This window comes from Erpetoichthys calabaricus, chromosome 5, assembly GCF_900747795.2.
Source record: "Erpetoichthys calabaricus chromosome 5, fErpCal1.3, whole genome shotgun sequence".
In the NCBI taxonomy this organism is placed as follows: Eukaryota; Metazoa; Chordata; class Cladistia; order Polypteriformes; family Polypteridae; genus Erpetoichthys; species Erpetoichthys calabaricus.
The window spans coordinates 222,419,016-222,440,117 of NC_041398.2; the positions used below are offsets into that span (position 1 = coordinate 222,419,016).

At 38.7% G+C, this 21,102-nt stretch overlaps 1 protein-coding gene across 1 annotated transcript in view; it reads right to left on the reverse strand.

Moving 5' to 3' along the window:
• Window positions 1-7,272: 7,272 nt before the first annotated feature.
• Window positions 7,273-21,102, reverse strand: part of me2 (malic enzyme 2, NAD(+)-dependent, mitochondrial) — a 58,167-nt gene continuing 44,337 nt past the window's right edge. Inside the window, exons 12-16 of the mRNA XM_028802577.2 lie at window positions 19,901-20,043; window positions 13,245-13,347; window positions 12,763-12,833; window positions 12,195-12,293; window positions 7,273-11,831 (exon numbers count right to left, since the gene is read on the reverse strand). Of these exons, the coding sequence (XP_028658410.1) occupies window positions 11,670-11,831; window positions 12,195-12,293; window positions 12,763-12,833; window positions 13,245-13,347; window positions 19,901-20,043 (578 nt within the window). The 3' untranslated portion in view covers window positions 7,273-11,669. The remainder of the gene's footprint in view (window positions 11,832-12,194; window positions 12,294-12,762; window positions 12,834-13,244; window positions 13,348-19,900; window positions 20,044-21,102) is intronic.

A 21,102-nucleotide genomic window follows, 5' to 3' on the forward strand; every position in this document is an offset into this window, starting at 1 on the left:
TGCCTGGTAGTGCAACTGACTATGGGTGGCAAGCCACTTTCAAAAGATCTCAGGGACAGAGTTGTGGACAGACATAAGGCAGGAGATGGATAAAAAAAAAATCTCAAAAGGCTTTATCAAACCCAAGGAGCACAGTAAAGTCCATAATAAAGAAGTGGCAAGTGTTTGGTACTACTAGAACCCTTCCTGGATCCGGCTGTTCCTCCAAACTGGATGGTAGAGCAAGGAGGAAACTGGTAAGAGAGGCTACCAAGAGGCCAATGGCCACTTTGAAGGAGTTGCAGGATTTTATGGCAAAGAGTAGTCATTGTGTGCATATGACAACAATTTCACAAGTGCTCCACAATTGTGGCTTGTTCGGGAGGGTCGCAAGGAAAAAGCCACTTCTCAAGAAAGGCCACATTAAGGCTCGTTACAGCTTTGCCAGAATGCACCTTGAAGATTCTGATGCTAAATGGAAAAAGGTCTTATGGTCAGCTGAGACCAAAATCAAACTATTTGGCCTCAATACCAAATGGTACACCTGGCGGAAATCCAATGCAGCTCACCATCCACAACACACCATACCTACAGTAAAGCATGGAGGTGGCAGCATTCTGTTGTGGGGGTGTTTCTCTGCCACAGGGCCTGGGGCTCTCGTTAGGGTAGAAGGAAAAATGGATGGGGCAAAATCCCGTCAAATTCTTGAGGAAAACCTGCTACCCTCTGCCAGAAAACTGAAGATGGGTAGAATGTTCACCTTTCAACACGACAACGACACGAAGCGCACAGCAAAATTGAGCACACAGTGGCTGAAGGAGAAAAAAGTGAATGTCCTCGTGTGGCCCAGTCAGAGCCCAGACCTAAATCCCATTAAAAATCTACGGAAAGATTTGAAGATAGCAGACCACCAACGCTCACCATCCAGTTTGACCGAACTGGAACAGTTCTGTAAAGAAGAGTGGGGGGCAAATATTGAGTGGGCTCAATCTAGATGTGCAAAGCTGATTGAGAAGTATCCAAACAGAGTCAAGGCTGTCATTAAAACAAAAGGTGGGTCAACAAAATGACAATGACATTGGGGGATGATCTTTATTAATCTCAGTATGTCTTGTTTTTGAATTTTTTTTTATTTATCATTTTTCTGAACTGTAGCTGTGATGTTTCCTCCCACAGTCCAAAGACATGCAGGTTAGGTGGGTTGGTGATTCTAAATTGGCCCTAGTGTGTGCTTGGTGTGTGGGTGTGTTTGTGTGTGTCCTGCGGTGATTTGGCACCCTGCCCGGGATTGTTTCCTGCCTTGTGCCCTGTGTTGGCTGGGATTGGTTCCAGCAGACCCCCGTGACCCTGTGTTCGGATTCAGCGGGTTGGAAAATGGATGGATGGATGTAGCTGTGATATCTTTCACTTGGATGTTATAGGTGGCATTGAGTAAGTAAAGCTGGGAAGAAATATTTTTGTGTGTGTTTTCATGTAAGGCTGTAAAGCAAAAAAAAAGGAATATTTCGAAAGGAGTGATTCTTTTCTATGCCCACTGTATGTTGTGAAAAATAATAAGATTCCATCTGTAATTTGTTATTAAAATGTTTATAACAGTGCTCAGAATTGACTTCTTAAGCATTTTTTTCTCCAATTTTCTATCATATGAGCAACATAATTATTCATCTAGTAAAATAGGGCTTGTTTCCAGCTGAGGGGGTTGGACCAATTGGCCCTGCAGTGTTCTCTATATCCTGGATGTGTGCTCATGTCCAACCTGAACTCTCCAGTTTAGCCATGGGGCCTGAAGGTCATTATCTATGTTAAAATGGGGACCATTGGTTGTTGTTTTTGTCTTTTTATTCTTATCTATGTTTCTTCTAGCCACTCAAAATTTATTGCATTATTTCGGAAAAGTATTGCATGGTGTGGTCTGCATCATCGCGCACGAGCGTGCTGAACATCTGCTGTAACAGCTAGTGAGGAACATCAAGGATGTAAAGACATGCAATCATGACAAGAACGTACGTGTTTAATTGTACATGTGCCAAGGGGAAAATTTGATACACAAAGTTTAGAGTCTGAGGGATGCCCCACATTATCACAGCAGTACTGGGTGTAAGGCAAGAAGCAACCTGCCAAGCACATGTATGGGTTGTAGGAGGTGATGAAAACGCACATTTTGCAATCAAGGAACAATAACTGAACATGGGTGATAGGTGCACATTTTCATTTTGATCAGATTAAAGTTTAGCAAACGTGGTATAGATGTTTTAATAAAGGCCGAGTGGTAGTGAAGAGCTGGTGCGTTGTTAGGATTTGAAGAAATCAGGGTCTTAGCCCCCTCTGTGATTTTTGTGCGCAGTTTTCCTCAGATTACCCAGATAATAGCGGGTTGTGTGGCACGGGGCTACCCTTTTGAAGCTGCACAATCATCAATCCAGTATGTAAATGCCAAGGTTTTCCCCCTTTGCCTTTCGCGCTATTCTCAGCTACTCCTGCACAAGTGCACATCCGTAATGTTCTGAGGAGCCCTTGACTTGTTTTTGCACTTTCTTTAAAGTTTTGTTGCTTCCTTTCCTCTGTGACAGAAAAGATTAGGTGGTTCTTAATTCAGATCTGACACTTGGAAGTCCCAACTTTACCCTTGGGAACATAAAGTATTCAAAAACATTGTGACTTTTAGTCATCTCTTCAATTTAAGCATCCTTATTCATTTTTTAGAAGTCATTTGTAAATCCTGTATGTCATCATGTAAGTATTGGCTGTATGTGTCATCCTCTAAACAATTCTGGTCCAGTGGTCTCTCCTTCTCTCTCTCCACTGATGTCTCCTGTCCTTGCATGATTTATTCAGAAATAATTCATTTTTGCTCCAGGAATCCAAATTACCAATTCACACAACTTAAAATACTTTGCAGAATGTACCCCATGCCTTATTATTGTTTTTCTCTTTATATCCACTTCGCCACATTTCTTTGTTTGGTTTGCTTGACACTTTTTTGCACACGTTCTGATACTTCTAAGTCTTTTCTCTTCAGGCACAAGTCTGTCACTTTCTCTTCATTTCTTTCTGTTGACCTCTGCTTTATTGGACCACTCTACACCCCCTGTCACATCTCACCAGCATGAATTGTTATCTCTCGTCACCTCAGCACCCAGTTTATTTCTTGGATCTCAAGAGATAACCACTTTTAGCAATTAGTGTTCATTTTTTATGTTACATTGAACTATCCTCATCCCAATTTAATCAGGCTTCACCCAAGAAATGTTCTGCGTCAGCTCAGTCAATTAGGGCTCATTCTTATAGTGGATTCAGAAAGTATTAAGGCCTGTTCACTTTCTGCAAACTTTATTGTGTTGTAGATGAATAAAGAATGGGACCAAAACATCCTCCGAGAGCAACTTCTCCCAGCCATCCAAGAACAGTTTGGTGATGAGCAATACCTTTTCCAGCATGAAGGAGCACCGGGCCATAAAGTAAAAGTGATAACTACGTGGCTTGGGGAACAAAACATTGAAATTTTGGGTCCATGGCTGGGAAATTCCCCATACCTTAAACTTGTGGTCAATCCTACAGAGGCGGGTGGACAAACTAAAACCCACAAATTCTGACAAACTCCAAGCATCAATTATGCTAGAATGGGCTGCCATCAGTCAGGATTTGGCCCATAAGTTGAATTGCAGAGGTCTTGAAAAAGAAAGGGCCAACACTGCAAATATTGACTCTTTGGATGAACTTAATGTAACTGTCAATAAAAGCCTTTGAAATTTATGAAATGCATGTAATTCTACTTCAGTATACCATAGAACAGGGGTTGCCAAGTCCGGTTCTGGAAGACCACCGTGGCTGCAGGTTTTCATTCTAACCTTTTTTTTAATGAGTGCCCTGTTTGTGCTAATTAACTTCTTGTGAATTCATTTTAATTAAATTGCTTTTTTTAAGATTTGTTCCCCTGAATTTCTTCATCGTTCCTCATTATTGCTTCATTTCTTTCCTTAAATGGCACCCAAACAGAAATGAAATGTGAAGTAAGTGAGCCAACAGAAGACCAACAAAGTCAGGGCCTTAAACTCCAACCAATTTCACTCCAATCAGCTGTTTAATGAGGTGCCAGTTCTTGTCGTTAATTAAACCCGTTCTTTAATTTAGTGGCTTGCTGCTGCTCTTGTGGTGCAATAGCAGACATTTCCAAAATTGTTGATTTTCTCTTTCTGAAAGCTCTGATAAAATGTTTTAGGGACCTGAGCAGATCGACATTCCTGAGACCTTCATCTTTCTTTATTTTCAGATATTGTATGATGGACACCAGGGGATATTTTCCGTACGTCGCTTAAATCATCCGAGATCAGATGCCTCATCTTGGATGAGTTAATGCCGGTGCAACTCATTCGGGATACGTCTGTTTTTCAAACGCAGCCGTGTAGTAGATCAGTCTAGCTGGATCTAATCATCCGAGATAAATGGACGCGCCAGTGCTGACTGAAAAGCCCATACATATTGAGTCTAGAAAACATGATCAAGTCTTTGATAGGCTGTAACAAAATGACGAAAGAACGGGCGCATTTTTCACACAAGCGGAGCAAGACCTTTTATTCGAAGGATATGAAGAATTTCAAGATTTAATATGCACAAGGGGTAACACTGCAAAAGCAGCCCAAACCAGAAAAGACGGCTGGCAAAAACTGGCCGACAAATTAAACGCGTAAGTAGTGTACATTGTACTTACTGAATGCAGCGTTTCATTTCCTATGTGTCAGATTAATTATTATTTAATATGTCATAATTCCAGATCAAACGTGAGAACATGGGAACAGGTTAGAGTGAAGTACAAGAATATACTTCAAACTGGTAAATATTGGTATATAACTATATAAAGAATTGTTGACAGAATCATATATAAACATTAATTTTAAAGCTAATAAGAAGGCAGACAAGCAGAAAACAGCTGGAGGTCCACGCGGTCCAGACCTAACCCCTGCAGAAGAGTTTTGCTCTCCAGCAAAATGCCCTATTTCTGAGGGCATTCCAGGGGGAAGCTCCTCCTCAGAACCAGTGGCAGGATGCAGTGGTCACTTCATTTCAGGTAAAGGATGGTCATTGCATATATTTGTCCTCAACGTGTGCCATAGGTATGTTCCATATAGCCCTCTTGTTGTTTTTTTGTTGGGTCAGTTGCAGGGAATGTCATATCCCTAGAACTTGTGTCTGACCAACGACATATTGACGAAGGTCAAATATTTGATGAAGACACGGTGTCTGAACAAACTCCACTGTGATCAGTCTCATGTGCCACAATCACATTTGAAAATCCAGGGTAATGAGAATGTTAGGCGGAGTGTGAGATTCTTTATGGAACTGTGGGTGTTTTTACCTGTGTATTACCTACCTGCAATGGCATGAAATGCCTCTTTTATGGTCTGCACACGCAGGTGTCCAGGAAACAGACTTCACGTATTGCCTGGCAAACTGCACTTTTAGATTTTCCGCATCGCCTACAGTATATATATATATATATATATATATATATATATATATATTATATATATATATATATATATATATATATATATATATATATATATATTTAAAAAAAAAAAAAAGTGCCACTTGCAAAAAACCTCAAAGCAATGCATACTGTCTGTGTGGTTGTGAGAGCCCGACTTCACCGAGTTTGACTTCGAATATAAGGTACTAATAAATCTTTGAGGTACAATAACCCCACCCCCAGCTAAAGTGGTATCTTTCGAAAAGAATTTCCTCCAGGAGCAATAAAGGATCTTGCCAATCGCGCAACACCCTCTCTATATGAAATTCTCTTCTTATAATTTGCGCACCGATATCAATTGATCGCTCATTCATGGACGGCGAAGCCATGACTGAATGAATTCCATGTACGGACACTGATCATGTACGGACACTGATTAAGTGTGTGAGCTAATCCTTGTTTACATACAGTAGAACAAACCTGCTTCGAGCAGGTTTGAGGATTTGGATGTGCTGTTATGACAACACATCCAGCAAGAGTTTTGAAAAACCAACAGATCCAGGATTATGCCAAATCATCAACAATTACATCCGGCTAAACGAGTAATCCACGTACGAAAAATACTCCCCAGTTGTTTTGGTTCATTTTGTATCTCATTATTGTTTGGCTGCTAATTAAGGAAAAAGAAACAATTAAGGGGCCTGAGTCTTCAAGAGCAAGTCAATTAAAATGAACTCAAAAGAAGTTAATTAGCAGCAAAAACAGGTCACTCATTAAGAAAAGATTAGAATGAAAACCTGCAGCCATTGTAGTCCTCCAGGACCGGAGTTGGCGACCCCTGCCATAGAAACATCTGACAAAAAGATCTAAAAACACTGAAGCAGCAAACTTTGTGAAAACCATTCTCAAAACTTCTGGCCACGACTGTACACACATTGGAAACTAGTGTACAAAACTGGATGCCATTATAAAAAATCCCCTGCAGGATGTGCTCTCTCTTTGGAGCACTTTCAGCCACAGGCTCATTCCACCACAGTGTGCCTAGATATGCCTCTGGGGGTCTTTTCTGCCCACTGCTACTGTATCAGGCAATTCAATGCTTCCACCAACCATACTTTTTAAGTTAAGTTTGAAATATCTGCACAATATACTGTACACTGATTGACTGACTGGCTGCATTATTTGATCTATGAGTCTGCATCTTTGATTTTTATGTTTCTACTGCTATATGTATCTAAATTTCCCCTTGGCATTAAAAACATGATGTACTGTAATCTAATTTGAAAAATATATTTTTATATTTTAATATGTATTTTTAAATATTTGTATCTGCAATGATAGTAAATGATGAAAATATGATGGTGTCACAAGAAAACTAAGCTTTATAGAAAAAATCTGACTTCATATTTGGATCAGAATTATAAATTACACTACATTATACAACAAAAGTGTTGTTGACCTGTGTTTCCTTTCTCTTCTTTGCTGCTGGGCTGTATTTGGGTGGGAGGCATGTGGCATTACTAGGCGCTATATGTTTGTTTCTTTTTAAACTGACTGTTTATGTGTGTGGTAAATTTCTTTAATCAATATTTAAAAATGGACCACAAAAAATGATGCCATGCACAAAATTATGCTGTAAGCACTGTACTCTTACAACTCTGAGCAGAATATATAACATCATAAATATTTATAAAACGCATGACATCTGGTCCAGCTGTTATGATACAAATGGCCCTATGTGCATCATTTAAACACCATCTCATTTTATTTAGTTTATAACCCACTGTTCGTTTGTCAAACAGGGAAAAGGCACAAAAACAGTTATAAAGAAAAATAAAACTTTATTAAATTTCTAACAACAAATATGCTTAAAAGAACTTGGCCAACAACATATAAGTCTGTTGTAAATGAATGTTGTAATTGCTATAAAAATAAACCTGCAAACATCCACTCCAACAGATGAATATCACCCTTGCCAATAACACATTTTCTGTACTGTAATACCCTTGAGAAATACTGGAATTCAGATCTTCTGTTTGTAAGCATTTAAAATTAATAGTTTTGGAAAAAAAAACATTAATGAAACAACTGCAAATATAAAATTTTCATTATTAAACGTGATTTCACAGTACACTGTCAAGGAGAACGTTCTTATCAGGCACTTTGTGTCCTTTAGACTTACCAAGCTCAAGTCTTTCACAGTTAGGAGTTTCAAGGAGGTGAAGTTTAAAGATTCATCTTTCTTACTGCTCACAAAATTTTACCAGTAAAACCTTGAGTAAGTATTTACTAAGCTCTCTGCATCATTTCCCAGTTTCAGTCTCCAAAGATAAATTAAAATACTGTTTCACGGACACAACCTAAACAGCATGGTTCATTTAGATAAAAAAACAAAGAGAGCCCACAACACCGTTCTCCTTTCCAAATGTAAAAATCAGTTATCACACAAATGACTGCTAACCTTGCAAGCATTGACTGTTCATAAAATTCAACAAGATGCCTTAACAGCGTAATTACACCAGTAGAAGTGGTCCAAAGTAAGCTGCACCTCTTGTGGGCAGGTAGAAGTTAAAGAACATTACATAGTCAATCTAAACGTAAGCCGGTTCTCAATATGCTTCAATGGAACGTCCTGTGATGTTGGAACAGATCAGATCCAAAGCACGGTCAGTCTAGACACTTTAAACAGTCACAATACCGTTACTTACAGCTTTCAAAACACTTCAGGGAAGAGCGACTAGGCTGATTCCATGGCTACAGGGGATAAGTTCTGAGGAAAGATTAGGAGCTGAGCCTAAACAGTTAAAGGAAAAGATTAAGAGGAGACCTGATTGAAGTGTTTAACATCATGAAGGGAATGAGGCCAGTGGATTGAGACTGTTATTTTAAAATGAGTTCATTAGCAACACAGGGACACAGTTGGAAACCTTTTAAGGGTAAATTTCACACAAACATTAGGAACCTTTCTTTACACAGGGAACCACAGACATAAAATAATAAGTAGTGTGGTAGACAATAGGACTTTAGGGACTTTCAAAACTAGACATGATGTTTTTTTAGAAGAGTTAAGTGTTCTGGTAAGCTGAATGGCCTGTTCTTGTCTAGATTGTTCTAATGTTCCAACTAAATAGTAAAATCTTTCTCACTGGAATTAAGGGTTCCCCAGCTTGGTGCTAGAGGGTTTGTATCTTGTCAGTTATCTATCCATCCGTCTGTCAGTTTTCTAATCTATTCTTTGTAATGATTTCATTATTATTTGTCAAGCTGCTGTACAGTACTTGGCTTACCTGTCCCAACAATTCATTGTGTTGTTTTATGCTGCTCCCTTTTCTACAATGTCCATAATGAACAGTAGCATTCAAGACGTAGTAAGGAGGGAGGTGAAAGGATGGGAGGAAAGGTTTTCCTGAGGATGTAGCAAATTCTTCTGCAAGGAACTTTATAGAAGAAGAAGCACTCAGTGTGCCTATTAATGAAGTATTGCTAAAACAGCAATTTTGCAGCAGTCATAATAAGCAATCTAATGTTGAAGGCCTTGGCTGGCAGCCTTAAAGTTGCTGGCTGACTCCCCACTACTGACTGACTGCGCAAATCCTTTAACCCGCCAGCTCTGTAGCTGTAAGGAAAAAAGAGGAAGTGTTAATAATAGTACTTGGAAATTGTGATTTGAATGTCTCTTTTGGTAACATTGTCAGTGTAGTACTTGGAAATTGTGATTTGAATGTCTCTTTTTGTAACATTGTCAGCTAAACACAGATGAACAGATTTACAGTGATGCTTTGTAGGTTTTTTAGACTTGACATTAACACTTAATTTATCGGTTTTGCTTGCAGCTTTCTACATTAGAAGACCACGTTGGGTCTAGGCCTATTTCGATTAATATTAATGGTGGACCAGCTAAGATTTACTATATCCCCAAAAGTATATGGGCACCCCACCAAATTACTGAGATCACGTTTCAGCTACTCCCATTATTAACAGGAGCATTAAGAACAAGCAAAAAGCCATGCAATCTCCATTGCTAAACACTGGAGGTAGAATGGGTCGCGCTGAAGGAATGAGTAAACGTGGCAATGTCGTAGGATACCACCTTTGCCACAAGTCACAGTATGTGAAATTTCTGCTCTGCTAGATCTGCCCCAGTGAGCTATAAGTGCTATTGCTGTGAAGTGGAAGCATCTCAGAACAACAATAGCTCAGCCATGAATTGGTAGACAACACAGCCGCCGAGTGTTGAAGCGCATCGTGTGTAAAAAAAACACATATCATCTGTCGCACTGCTCACAACAAAGTTTCAAACTGCCACTGGGAGACAACAGCTTTACATCAGGCACTGTGAAATGCGTTTCCAAGGACAAGCAGCAGCATGTAAGCCTCAGATCACTATGCACAATGCTAAGCATTGGCTGGAGTGAGTGGTGTACAGCACTTCACCATTTGACTCTAGAGCAGTGGAAACGTATTCTCTGGAGTGATGAATCCCACTTCACTAGTTGGTGCTCTGATGGACAAAGCTGGGTTTGGTGGATGCTAGGAGACCTCTACCTTCTGGACTATCTGTAAAGTTTGGTGGAGGATGGATAAAGGCATGGGGCTGTTTTGAGGGTTTGGGATAGGACCTCTGGCATCAGTGAAGGATAATGTTAAAGCTACAGAACACAAAGGCAGTTTAGACAATTGTGTGCTTCCAACTTTGTGGCAGCAGTTGGGGGAAAGTCGACTTCTGTTCCAGCATGACTATGCCCCTGTGTACAAACCCAGGTGCATAAAGACATAGTTTAACGATTCTGATGTAGAGGAAATCAAGTGGGAGGCACAGAGCTCAGACTTCAACCCAACTGAACACTTTTGGGATGAACTGGAATGCCAACTGCAAGCAAGGTCTTCTTGTCCAACAACAGCACCTGACCTCACAAATGCTCTTTGGGCTGAGTGGGCAAAAATTCCCACAGATACACTTCAATATCTTGTGGAAAGCCTTCTCAGAAGATTGGAGGCTGTTATAGCTGCAAAGAGGGGGCACCTCCATAGTAATTACCATGGGTATTGGAATGGGATGTTCACTAAGCTCAGGCGACTGCAAACCTTTGGTTATGTAATGTATCTACAACTATAGCTTTTTAATTTCAGTAGCAAACGATCAGGTTTCATTCAAGAAAGTTACTTAGGTTGAGTGAAAAAATATTGTTGAAGACTTGAGAAACACAGTGGGTGTACTTGCACAGTTATTTTTAGAGAGCTTTGTAATACTGATTTACTATTGAGCAATATAATATAAGTTTTCTAAATGAATGTGGGTTATCAAAGTAAAAAAACGATTTCTTATATCACAGTGCCTTGTTGCTTGGTCAGAATATGCCATTCCAGAAAATCAGTGAATATGACAATCTTCCTTTTGACAAAACAAGTCTTTTAAAAAGGCAGACACTTCATGTGATCCTTCCCATGTCAACATAAACTTTACAAAACAAACTTGTAAGCTATATATTTGATCAGTTAACAAATAAATAAAACATTTTTTTTTACATTTACATTGATTAAAGGTTTTCATCAAGTGACAAATAATGTTGTCTGAAGATCAAACCCCAAGAACCACTTAAACTACTACTCCATCTCAGAAAACATCCCTGTCATACTAACTGGATGGACTCATTTTAATTTTTACGAGGTATATTACAGATCATTTTTGGATCCAAATTGTACTTCATTCATAAAACCAAATGACATATTCAATCCTAAAATGAAACATTTCAAAGCAAATTTAAATTTTAAAATATGTAATGGTTCTCAGTTACAGCAAGCCTTTATGAAGCATACATCGTCCAAACACATTAAATTTAAATGTGAGAAAGCAGCAGCCTCTAAGTCCAAACTTTCTGCAGAGTCTGTCAGCCATGCAGGACTTATAATGTACTACTCATTCAGTCTAATAAGGCATATTTTAGATATTTCAATGCAACAACATTTAATTTTTTTATAAATATCTTTTGTACTGATCTGTAAGCTATAACTGAAAGTCATTACTAAAAACCACTTTAGTATAATGTGAACATTTTAGGAGAGCAGTGTTTATACTTTATAGCTCACCTACTCTTCCCTTACTATATGCTGTATATATCACTGTTTACTACTACACACACTTTATGGAAAAAATGGAAATAAAAACTCCACAAAATGAATACAAAACTTTTGATTTTCCTAATCTTTAGCTGTTTTGATACCGTCATATTTTAGGTGGTCTGGCTGCTGATTCTGGCCAGTTATAAGTGTCTGGTAAAAATGAATCATAATCTGTGCTCCAAATCTTTGATCTGATGTACTGGTCCTTATTCAGGGGTTCAGGATAGTGGAAGGCAGCACCATGAGCGTAGACATATTCAACAACCTGCATAAACCAAGAATTTCAAATTAATTCTTACATTCCAAATAACATAAAAAAAATGATCATCCTGAAATTTTATATTTTATGATTCTTGGTAAAAGATGAGCAAAATGACAAAACATTTAGGTTTAAAAGTACAAAATATCTTTCAGGTGTTTAGTTTATCAGAAGACATGGACATGCCTTTTTATATTGACAATGTAAAGGGAAGCAGAACAAAAAAAAAAAAAAAAAAGAAAAGCAGTTTACATTCTACACCAGTAGGTGGAGCTATTTATTTTTAAAAAAGAAAACTTTCCGTTAAGTTCTACAGGCTGCAGAGCTCATTTTAGGCTAAATTACACTTGTTGTATTTAGATTTTATACCTTCACTGCAATGGAAATTGAAACTTCTCGTATGTTAGCCAGTGGTGGGTACAGTCTGCCCTGCTGCAGTTCTTCCTCTGTAAGTTGCTCGGCTAAAGCCTACAAAGAAATCCAAGCGATTTTACCATAAATGTGATTATTTATGAAACCCTTTTAATACACATTAGAGAAAAAGAAAAAAATGCAGTTAGCAGCTAAGAGTCATCTTAACAAAAATTACACAGTAAAAATATATAAACATAATTAAAAACAGAAGATGTCTTTAAAAAATCAGTGCAGACTAATCTAAATAAACACTTGATCACTTCTAATTAAATGGTCAAATATCTTAAAATTGCTTTGACAATTTAGGCAATGCTCAATTTGCAGACTATTTTGAAGTGGTAAGCCTTTGATAAAAAAAAAGAAAATATTTTGCTTTGTGCAAGACAATCTTAAAATCCAAAATACTGTTTCATCTTACCAAATATAGTAATTTCTAGATAGCCAAATTCAACACATCACTGTGGGCGGATATTTATTTATATTGTATAAATAGCCAAAACTATAATAAGGATAAAAAACAAACCTTAGCCGCTTCCAAAAACACTTTATCACTAATGTGTCTGACACCACTGAGAATCACAGCAAGAGCAACACCTGTTAATCATAATGTACAAGAATACAAAAATGTAAAGTAGGCAGTATAAAATGCATTATTTTTAACAAATCTACTTTTATAGCCTTCAGTATCCAAATAATATCCAGGGAATAAAAAATAAATAAAAATGTCAAGAATGCATGGTAAATATTTGTGAATTGTGGAGGACATCAAAGCAACAATTGCAACATATTGAATATATTATTTTCTTTCCAGATTAAAATTTTTTTTGCTACATACTTCTATGACCAGATTTGCCTGCAAAAAATGTGAAAAAATATTTTAGGCTACAGTTATAATAAAAATCATGTCATCTTTGCGAAAAGGATGCCAGTAGACCAAAAGCAACATTTTCCTTGAGACTTAATAAAAATAATCAACGTTACCTTAAAAGCATAAAAGTGTCTAACCTGGGAAGATATAGGCATTGTTGCCTTGTCCTGGCTTAAAAACTCTGCCATCGCTCAGAGTAACAGGTTCAAAAGGACTGCCACTAGCAAACAAACAGCGACCCTAAAGGAAAACAAAAGCATTAATGTATTTTAGCAGACTTTCTTAACTTGAAGTTTTTCATATACTATATCTGTCATTTTATTTTGCCTGGTAAAAATGCAAATATATAGCTCAAGTGTACATTCCTATGCAATAATTAACCACTTAATGATAGCCTAAACTATAAAAGGTACAATAGTAAAATAAACAATCATAAATGATCAAAAAACAGAATTCACAGTACTAATTATATCAGCAGGTTAGATGCTAGGAGTTTGTTTTGAAACCCCCCCCACCATAACCTATCATTTCTGGGGAGGAGCGAAAGCTTTAAATACGTCAAAAATTCCAATCTCTGGTGTTCAATGGATCTTGACGTTTTAGGGTCCCCTGATACCGAAAACATTGATATCTCGACGATGGATTTGTGTCTGTCCATGTGTGTGTGTGTGCACGTGTGTGTCTGTGTGTCACAGTGTCTTGAGGACAGTCTGGAGCTAAAGCAGCTGTATGGAAAAATACCAAACACGAAACTTAAGCCTGTTATGAGATGACGATGTGCTGATTAGTTTTTGAGCCAAAGCATGCAAGTGAAAGAGGCGCTCCAGAGGAACCCTCAAATACTGTAATTCTGCAATTAATTAGGAATTCTTCTTGTCAGTTGGTATTGTAAAGACTTATTTTATGATCAGAAAGATCAGCATCAGAGCGGTAAATAATTAGTGAAATGTTATATTAACAGTTTGGGTAACTTGGTTCCTGGGCCGCAAAGCCAACTGATGCACACATCCGAACTTTTAGGTAACTAGCAGCGTCCATCGATACTATTTTAACTAATGTATACTTAATTAAGTTTAACTTACTGTCGAACCTATACTGGGCACAAGTCAGTTGTCAGCCTCAGCAGGGGTACACTTGTTTACACATGCCTACTTACCCATACGGGTTATACTGATACAGTTGCAAATCAACTGGCTTTGGGTTTTGGGAGGAAAACCAGACTGCCTAAAGAAAAACCTGACAATGATGCACGGAGAACACACTAACACTGCACAGAATGACTGCAACAGGCTTTGAACCCAATTCACTCTAAGTGTTAGGCACCAAGTGCTAACTAAGCATTTCATCATTTTGCCACTCTAATTTAAACAATGTTATTTTCTACATGTTTACAAGTCTGAGTAATAACCCTGAGTAACATACTAAACAGGAGGTGGATCAAGACATGTGTGCACTTTTTATTGTTTTTTTTGCAACAGAAACAGTCTCTGTCTCATCTGATATGAAATTAAAAATGATAACTGTAACTACGTATGCATACATAGGATTCCAAATTGATTTTGCACTCTACCTTGCAGTTACTTTTTTTGGCGGTCCACAGTGTTCATACTAGCAACACGAAAGCTAAAGTATAAATCAATATATCATTAATTGTAGCAATAGAAAAACCAGAAAGCCAGCAGATTGACTTTAGCTATAATGCTTAGCCAAAAAGGGCTAGGTCTCTCTGGAGAAGGCAGTGAATGAACAAACATCATGCTTCGCTGAAAAGCTGGCTTACTTTATATTTTTGTTTTAATATAAAAGGGAAATAAGCACTTGGAAGCATACAGGTATATGGCAATATCAGAAACAAATCTCTAATATTTCAGATATGTAACATATACACTAGGCTTACTAAAGTCAAATTAGATCACCAGTAGCACTGTATGTCCAAGGGTACTCTAGCAAAGTGCAACAATATAGCTCCTCGGTCAAATTTTCTGCTGTTTTAAGAAGCAGCAGGAGCTCCGCAGTACATTACAGCCAAACCGTGACTAACATGAGCAGAGACTATCATAGATAGTGGCACCTCACAACATGAACCCTGCATTACTGGCAGAATGTCATTCAAGCCCATTACCTGAGATGTTACATGGTAATCGTAAAATCTGAAGTCTGTGATAAAAGAAGATTGAAATCTCTAGTGACTATTAGAAGAGACTAGGTGACCTGAAAATGGCACATTCAGGGCAATTTTGCAACACAAAATAACTACATTCGAGGTACATAATGTTTCTAGTGAATTACCACACTGAGATTGACTTATTCTTTGCAATGGCACAAAAACCTTTTAAAGAAATAACAAAATTAGATATGTGTATATTTAAAACACTATTTTAAGTAATTGTACACTGTACATGTGACAATATGCACCTTATGACCTTTTAACACACACAATGAGTACTTGCACATCTGACAATAATTTTTCTGTCGATTAAGTACACGCTTATGCAGTTTGCAAACACAGAAATGCCTATAAACATTAGTATATTCTTATTCCAAATGTACACTAAGAGAAAATATTTTCAAACACGCTTAATCCATTTCATAGCTGGGGAGGGCCAAAATGTATACAGTAATCCCTCACCTATCGCGGGGGTTACGTTCCAGAGCCCCCCACGATAGGTGAAAATCCGCGAAGTAGCGACCTATATTTATTTTATTATTTATACATATTTTAAGGCTTTATAAACCCTTCCCACACTCTTATAAACCTTTCTCACTCTCTTGTTAACCTTTCCCACGCTCTTATAAACACTTCCTATGCTCTTAAACACTTTCTGCATTCTTAAACACCGCAGACCAACACTGCACACTGCACGCAGCACTCAGACGTCAATGTGTCTGCACTCGCTTTGTGAAGGGGGGCAGCTGAACTCTGAGCAGAGCAGAAATGGACTTTGTGCTGCTTCTGCCAAAATGCCTGCTTGTCGCTCTGCGCGTTCGGAAGGAGGAGGAGGAGTGGGGGTGTGTGAGGGCCGAACGCACGTTCGCACAAACCCGCCTCCCCGGAGGCGCAGTACGCTCCTGCCACTTCGCATTGTCAAGGGGGTGGGGAGCTGAATGAACGCTAAGGAGAAGTGGACTTTGTGCTGGCTTTGTGCCGCTTGTCGCTCTGCGTGTCAATAATTTAAAAGCCTGTACATCACCTATTTTCCTGTCTCACTGTCTTGTCTTGCGTGAAGTTAAAATGTTTTATAATAGTGAGATGTTACTCATATCCTTAGCCCGACATCCACATATCATATGTGTTAACAAAGTGTGTTTTATAAGTTTACATGTGTTTAAAGCATGTGGGGTGGGTATTTTAAGGCTTAAACTATAAAAATGTTTATGTATATGGTCTTTCTATATCGCGGATTTTCTCCTGTTGCTGATGGGTCTGGAACATAACTTCCGCGATAGGCGGGCAATCACTTGTATTTAAAAACCCGCGAAGTCGTGAATCCGCAAAAAGTGAACTGCGAAGTAGCGAGGGATTACTGTATATCTAAGCAGCATCAGACAGAAAGCAGGAGGTAACCCTCGACCCTTGTGCTGACCCACTGCAAGCCAACTCACACACAAATATGTTTAGAAGCCACAGTAAGCCAAACACATGGGAGGAAAACCCGACATACAGTAGTTGTGAGGAAGAAATACTAACTCCACACAAACAGTGCCCAGAAACCTTAATGATGTTTTTTGCTTTCATTTCCATCTATTTATTTAAAATGAAAAAAATGACAGACAACAGATCAATACATTTAAATAAAAAAATGAATCATATGTACAACAAATACTGCACACCTAAGCTCTACTACCTACTGCAGTTATCTATATATATAATTCACTAAGCCCATGGCAAGCAAGACGCACGCAAGACCGAGCCCCGCCCACCAACAATTCACTAAGCAGCCGACCATGGCACACACACTACTGAGCCAACAATTCGCGCGAGAGCGAAAGCATTTGCCAAGAATGTTTTCATTAATCAAGAACGAAAGTCGGAGGTTCGAAGGAGATTACATACCGTCGTAGTTCCGACCATAAACGATGCCGACTGGCGATCCGGCGGCGTTATTCCCATGACCCGCGGGGCAGCCATTACTCCCACTGGCATGCCTCCGTATAAAGTCAAACTTAAAATTGGTTCAGTCATCATGCTTCTCAGAAACCTCATGACAGCAATAAGTCTCTATAAAGGCACTAGACTGAGTGTAAAACAATCGCAGCTCCTACCTCACAAACTGTCCATATTCCCCGGATTTCCCTGACCCCATCAGATTCAAATTTGCCTTTTACTTTTACACGCAGAAATGACAATTAATAAGGCGCAGGGACAAACTTTCAAAAATATATGCCTGTATCTGCCAAAACCAGTTTTCAGTCACGGACAATTGTATGTTGCTCTCTCCACTTACAGCACACAGGCGCGCGCACGAGAGAGACACACACACACACACACACATGCGCGCGAGAGAGGGAGAGACACACACACACACACACACACACACACACACACACACACACAGGCACGTGCGCAAAAGAGAGAGAATCCCTGACCCCATCAGATTCAAATTCGCGTTTTACGTTTATACGCAGACAATTTCCTGTTATTAATTGTCATTGCAAAGGCCAATCTAAGGCACAGGGACACACTTTCAAAACGATATGCCCGTATCTGCCAAACCCAGTTTTCAGTCACGGACAATTGTATGCTGCTCTCTCCAGAGTTCTATCTTTTCATTCAATTACAGTCGTATCCTCAAACTCACCCCATTTGGACAACTGTGTCTTTCAGGAAGTGTTCACCCATCAATACATAATTATACGGGTTGGCTAGTTAACAATAATGAACAGTGTTAAAAAATAACAAATTAGATATTCCTGTTCAATGTTAACATGTACATGTTGGCAGATCAATAATGTTGATTGGTGAAATTCACCATGGCTTTTTTTCACAGCAAATTTGCTGGGTTCACTGCTGACCTTGTTTGGTAAATATTTTTCTGAAAATTCGCTGTACGGCTGTCTTAGCCAAACTTTTTTTTCCCAGCACCCCATGATGTATTGTGAGGCCAGCATGATAGGGACTGGGGACAGCCTGCCCCAAGTAGGGTGAAGTATATCAGATCAACTGCTATATGGGATGAAATTCTTCTTCCCGTATAGATTTAATAAGAACTGTTTTACTGGTATGCTAAAAGCTGGCAGAAAGTTTTCTAATATATTTAAAAACAAAAAACATACAGAAGGAAGCTTGAAACGTGTCAGTGTATTTATGTCTTAAAGGTTATGTCTTTATGTATGGATTTACTTGTGACCTGTGTATAAATACCCAAAGTACTTAATGCAAACAGGGAGAAGTGAAAAATCCACATGCCTTAGCGTTGTGCTTATCAGGTAGCAGAGGAAGTGAATGAGAAAGCATGTCAGGAAAATAAAAGAATGTATTTTTTCAGTCTGAGAGAGGAGAGTACCTGCTGTGGATTTTATGGGGGCCAAGCCTCAACAAATACTCGCTTCCCGCTTTCCCGTTGCCACGGCCTGGCTGAAATTCTACTACAATGATCCCCCACTGTATCGCGATTCAGCTATCACGCCCCCGCTATATCGCAGAAAAATTCAATAAGTACATCCTACCTGTAGTGTACTTTGCAGCCAATTCATAACAAAGCATACGGTTTTCAGCAGTCTCTATGGTAGTTACAGTACCCAAATGATTTCTTACAAGGCCCATTATTGGCTGAAAGAGGAGGCTCAACCAATCAGAGCGGGATTTTCATTCTCTTGGGCTCGGATTGGCTGCTGCTAACGTGGTGTAATCTCGCAAGAACAGTGAGCGTGGGTCCCCAATGCATCTCAGTTCTCTGTGTATTGTGTACCTTGCTTGTGGTCCAATTGTTGTTAGCAAATTTTTTGTGAACTTTTCATTTTGTTTTAAGCCCTACGATGGCTCCCAAGCGTCCAGCATCTTCTAAGAAGGGAAGGAAACCGTTATATGGACGTCGCTCGCCATTACGGCTTGAATGAATCAATGGTACGCTACGTTATTATTATTATTGCTATGTTACTCATATCCTTAGCCTGACATCCACATATCATATGTGTTTACAAAGTGTGTTTAATAAGTTTACATGTGTTTAAAGTGTGTGGGAGGGGTATTTTAAGGCTTAAACTATAAAAAAATGTTTATTTATATGGTCTTTCTATATCGCGGATTTTCACCTATCGCTGATGGGTCTGGAACTTAACTTCTGCAATAGGTGGGGAATCACTACACTCTGATATTTAACTCTATTTTATTTCAGGGAGTGGTGCAGTGGTTAGCGCAGCTCAGGTCAATAATACTTGGTCATAATCATTGCTCCATCATAGTTGGCTGATGCTTCCCTAGCTATCTAGGACACATAAAATACCATTCCACAATTATAATCCACTCAATACTTCTACAGTTTCTCCTCCAACATCGACTTCAGTGCATTTTACCTGAACATTTCTGGGATTTCACCAAACTCAAATTGAAGCAAATTCAGCAGGACTCGCTCATCACTACTGATGAATTAAGTCAAAGTATTGAACTCACACTGAGAAACTAGACTAGAATACCAACAGCTACAGAATTCCCTTCAATACATGTTTTGGGTAAACTTGAATTAAACACTATCCTGAGTTAACACTAGTACTATGTTAAAAAAAAAATACTGTTATAAAATTCTTTATACATTTTTTTTTGTAAGAAGGTACAGTTTCTCTGCAAGTACACTACCTGCGTCAGAGTGTAGGCGTCCTCTGCTGTACATTCTGCTTTGGCTGTGGGATTACTCAGAGCAAATATGATGGGGTGCTCATTGATTGAACTCATTTCCTTAATGACCTCATGAATGAATAACCGGCCTGCACCTGCCACACCTAAAATAGAACAGAAAGAGAATAAGTCAAGTGATTCATTAAGGGGAAAAAAGTGATATTTTGACAACGCTATTTTAGAAACCGTGGTTGGAAAAGCAGCTAGTAGAATCAAATTAGAAATGTACATTTGTTAAGACAAAATACAAAAACTATGAATAGAACTAATAATTATACAATGTACTCTGGCATAAGATCTGCACCTACAGTATCTGACTCATGCCTACAACCTCATAATTCACATTAATTCTGGGGAATAGTAAAGTCAAGAAACGTAAGGCTGATTTATACTTTCTGAATCACGTAACGTGGGATTAGGATGTGCCTTCTGAGAGTAATGAGCAATATATACTCAGTCCATGGTCATTTCGTTAGCATGGTGGAAGTTTGTTGGTTAAAGTATATGCAAAATTGTTTGGATCTGCACAAAGCTGCAGAGAAAGTATCTTCTCTGCCCATTGTAGATATGCTCAACAAATCTAAATTTAAAAAACAGTTTGCTAAGTCATTCTGTCTTGTACAAATAAAAGGGGCCAAACATTATCCCAACACCAAAAGGCAAGTACCAATCCAACAGAAATACACTACAAAACACTAGGGCATGTATATAGGGTCAGGAAGTTTAAAGAGGACATCTTCCTGATGCCCCAAAAAAAAAACAGATTCCATTACAAATGGAATTTGCTTAGGTCTAACAGCAATCTGTCCTTTACACAGTCTGTTGCAACTATTATCATTTGGCTTTCTGGGTGATCTTTCATTGCTGAATCATATAGTTGTCCATACCTGGGCACCTTTTAGCAACCTCACTTCAAAATGATCCGTTTTGATTTCAGCGGCATCCATGTCTGCAACAGCATGTGCACAGGAAAAATTTGGATGCGCCCAATGCAGACAAAGACAGCCATGTGGACCCAAAGTGCCATGCATTATGACACCATTATGACCAAACACGTCTCCTTGAACAACTTAGGATAAGCATAAATAGCTTTTATTCTAATCAAAAGAAACATTTCTAAGGTTATGGTTTTGCATGTTGGAAAGTGCGATTAGATTGCTACT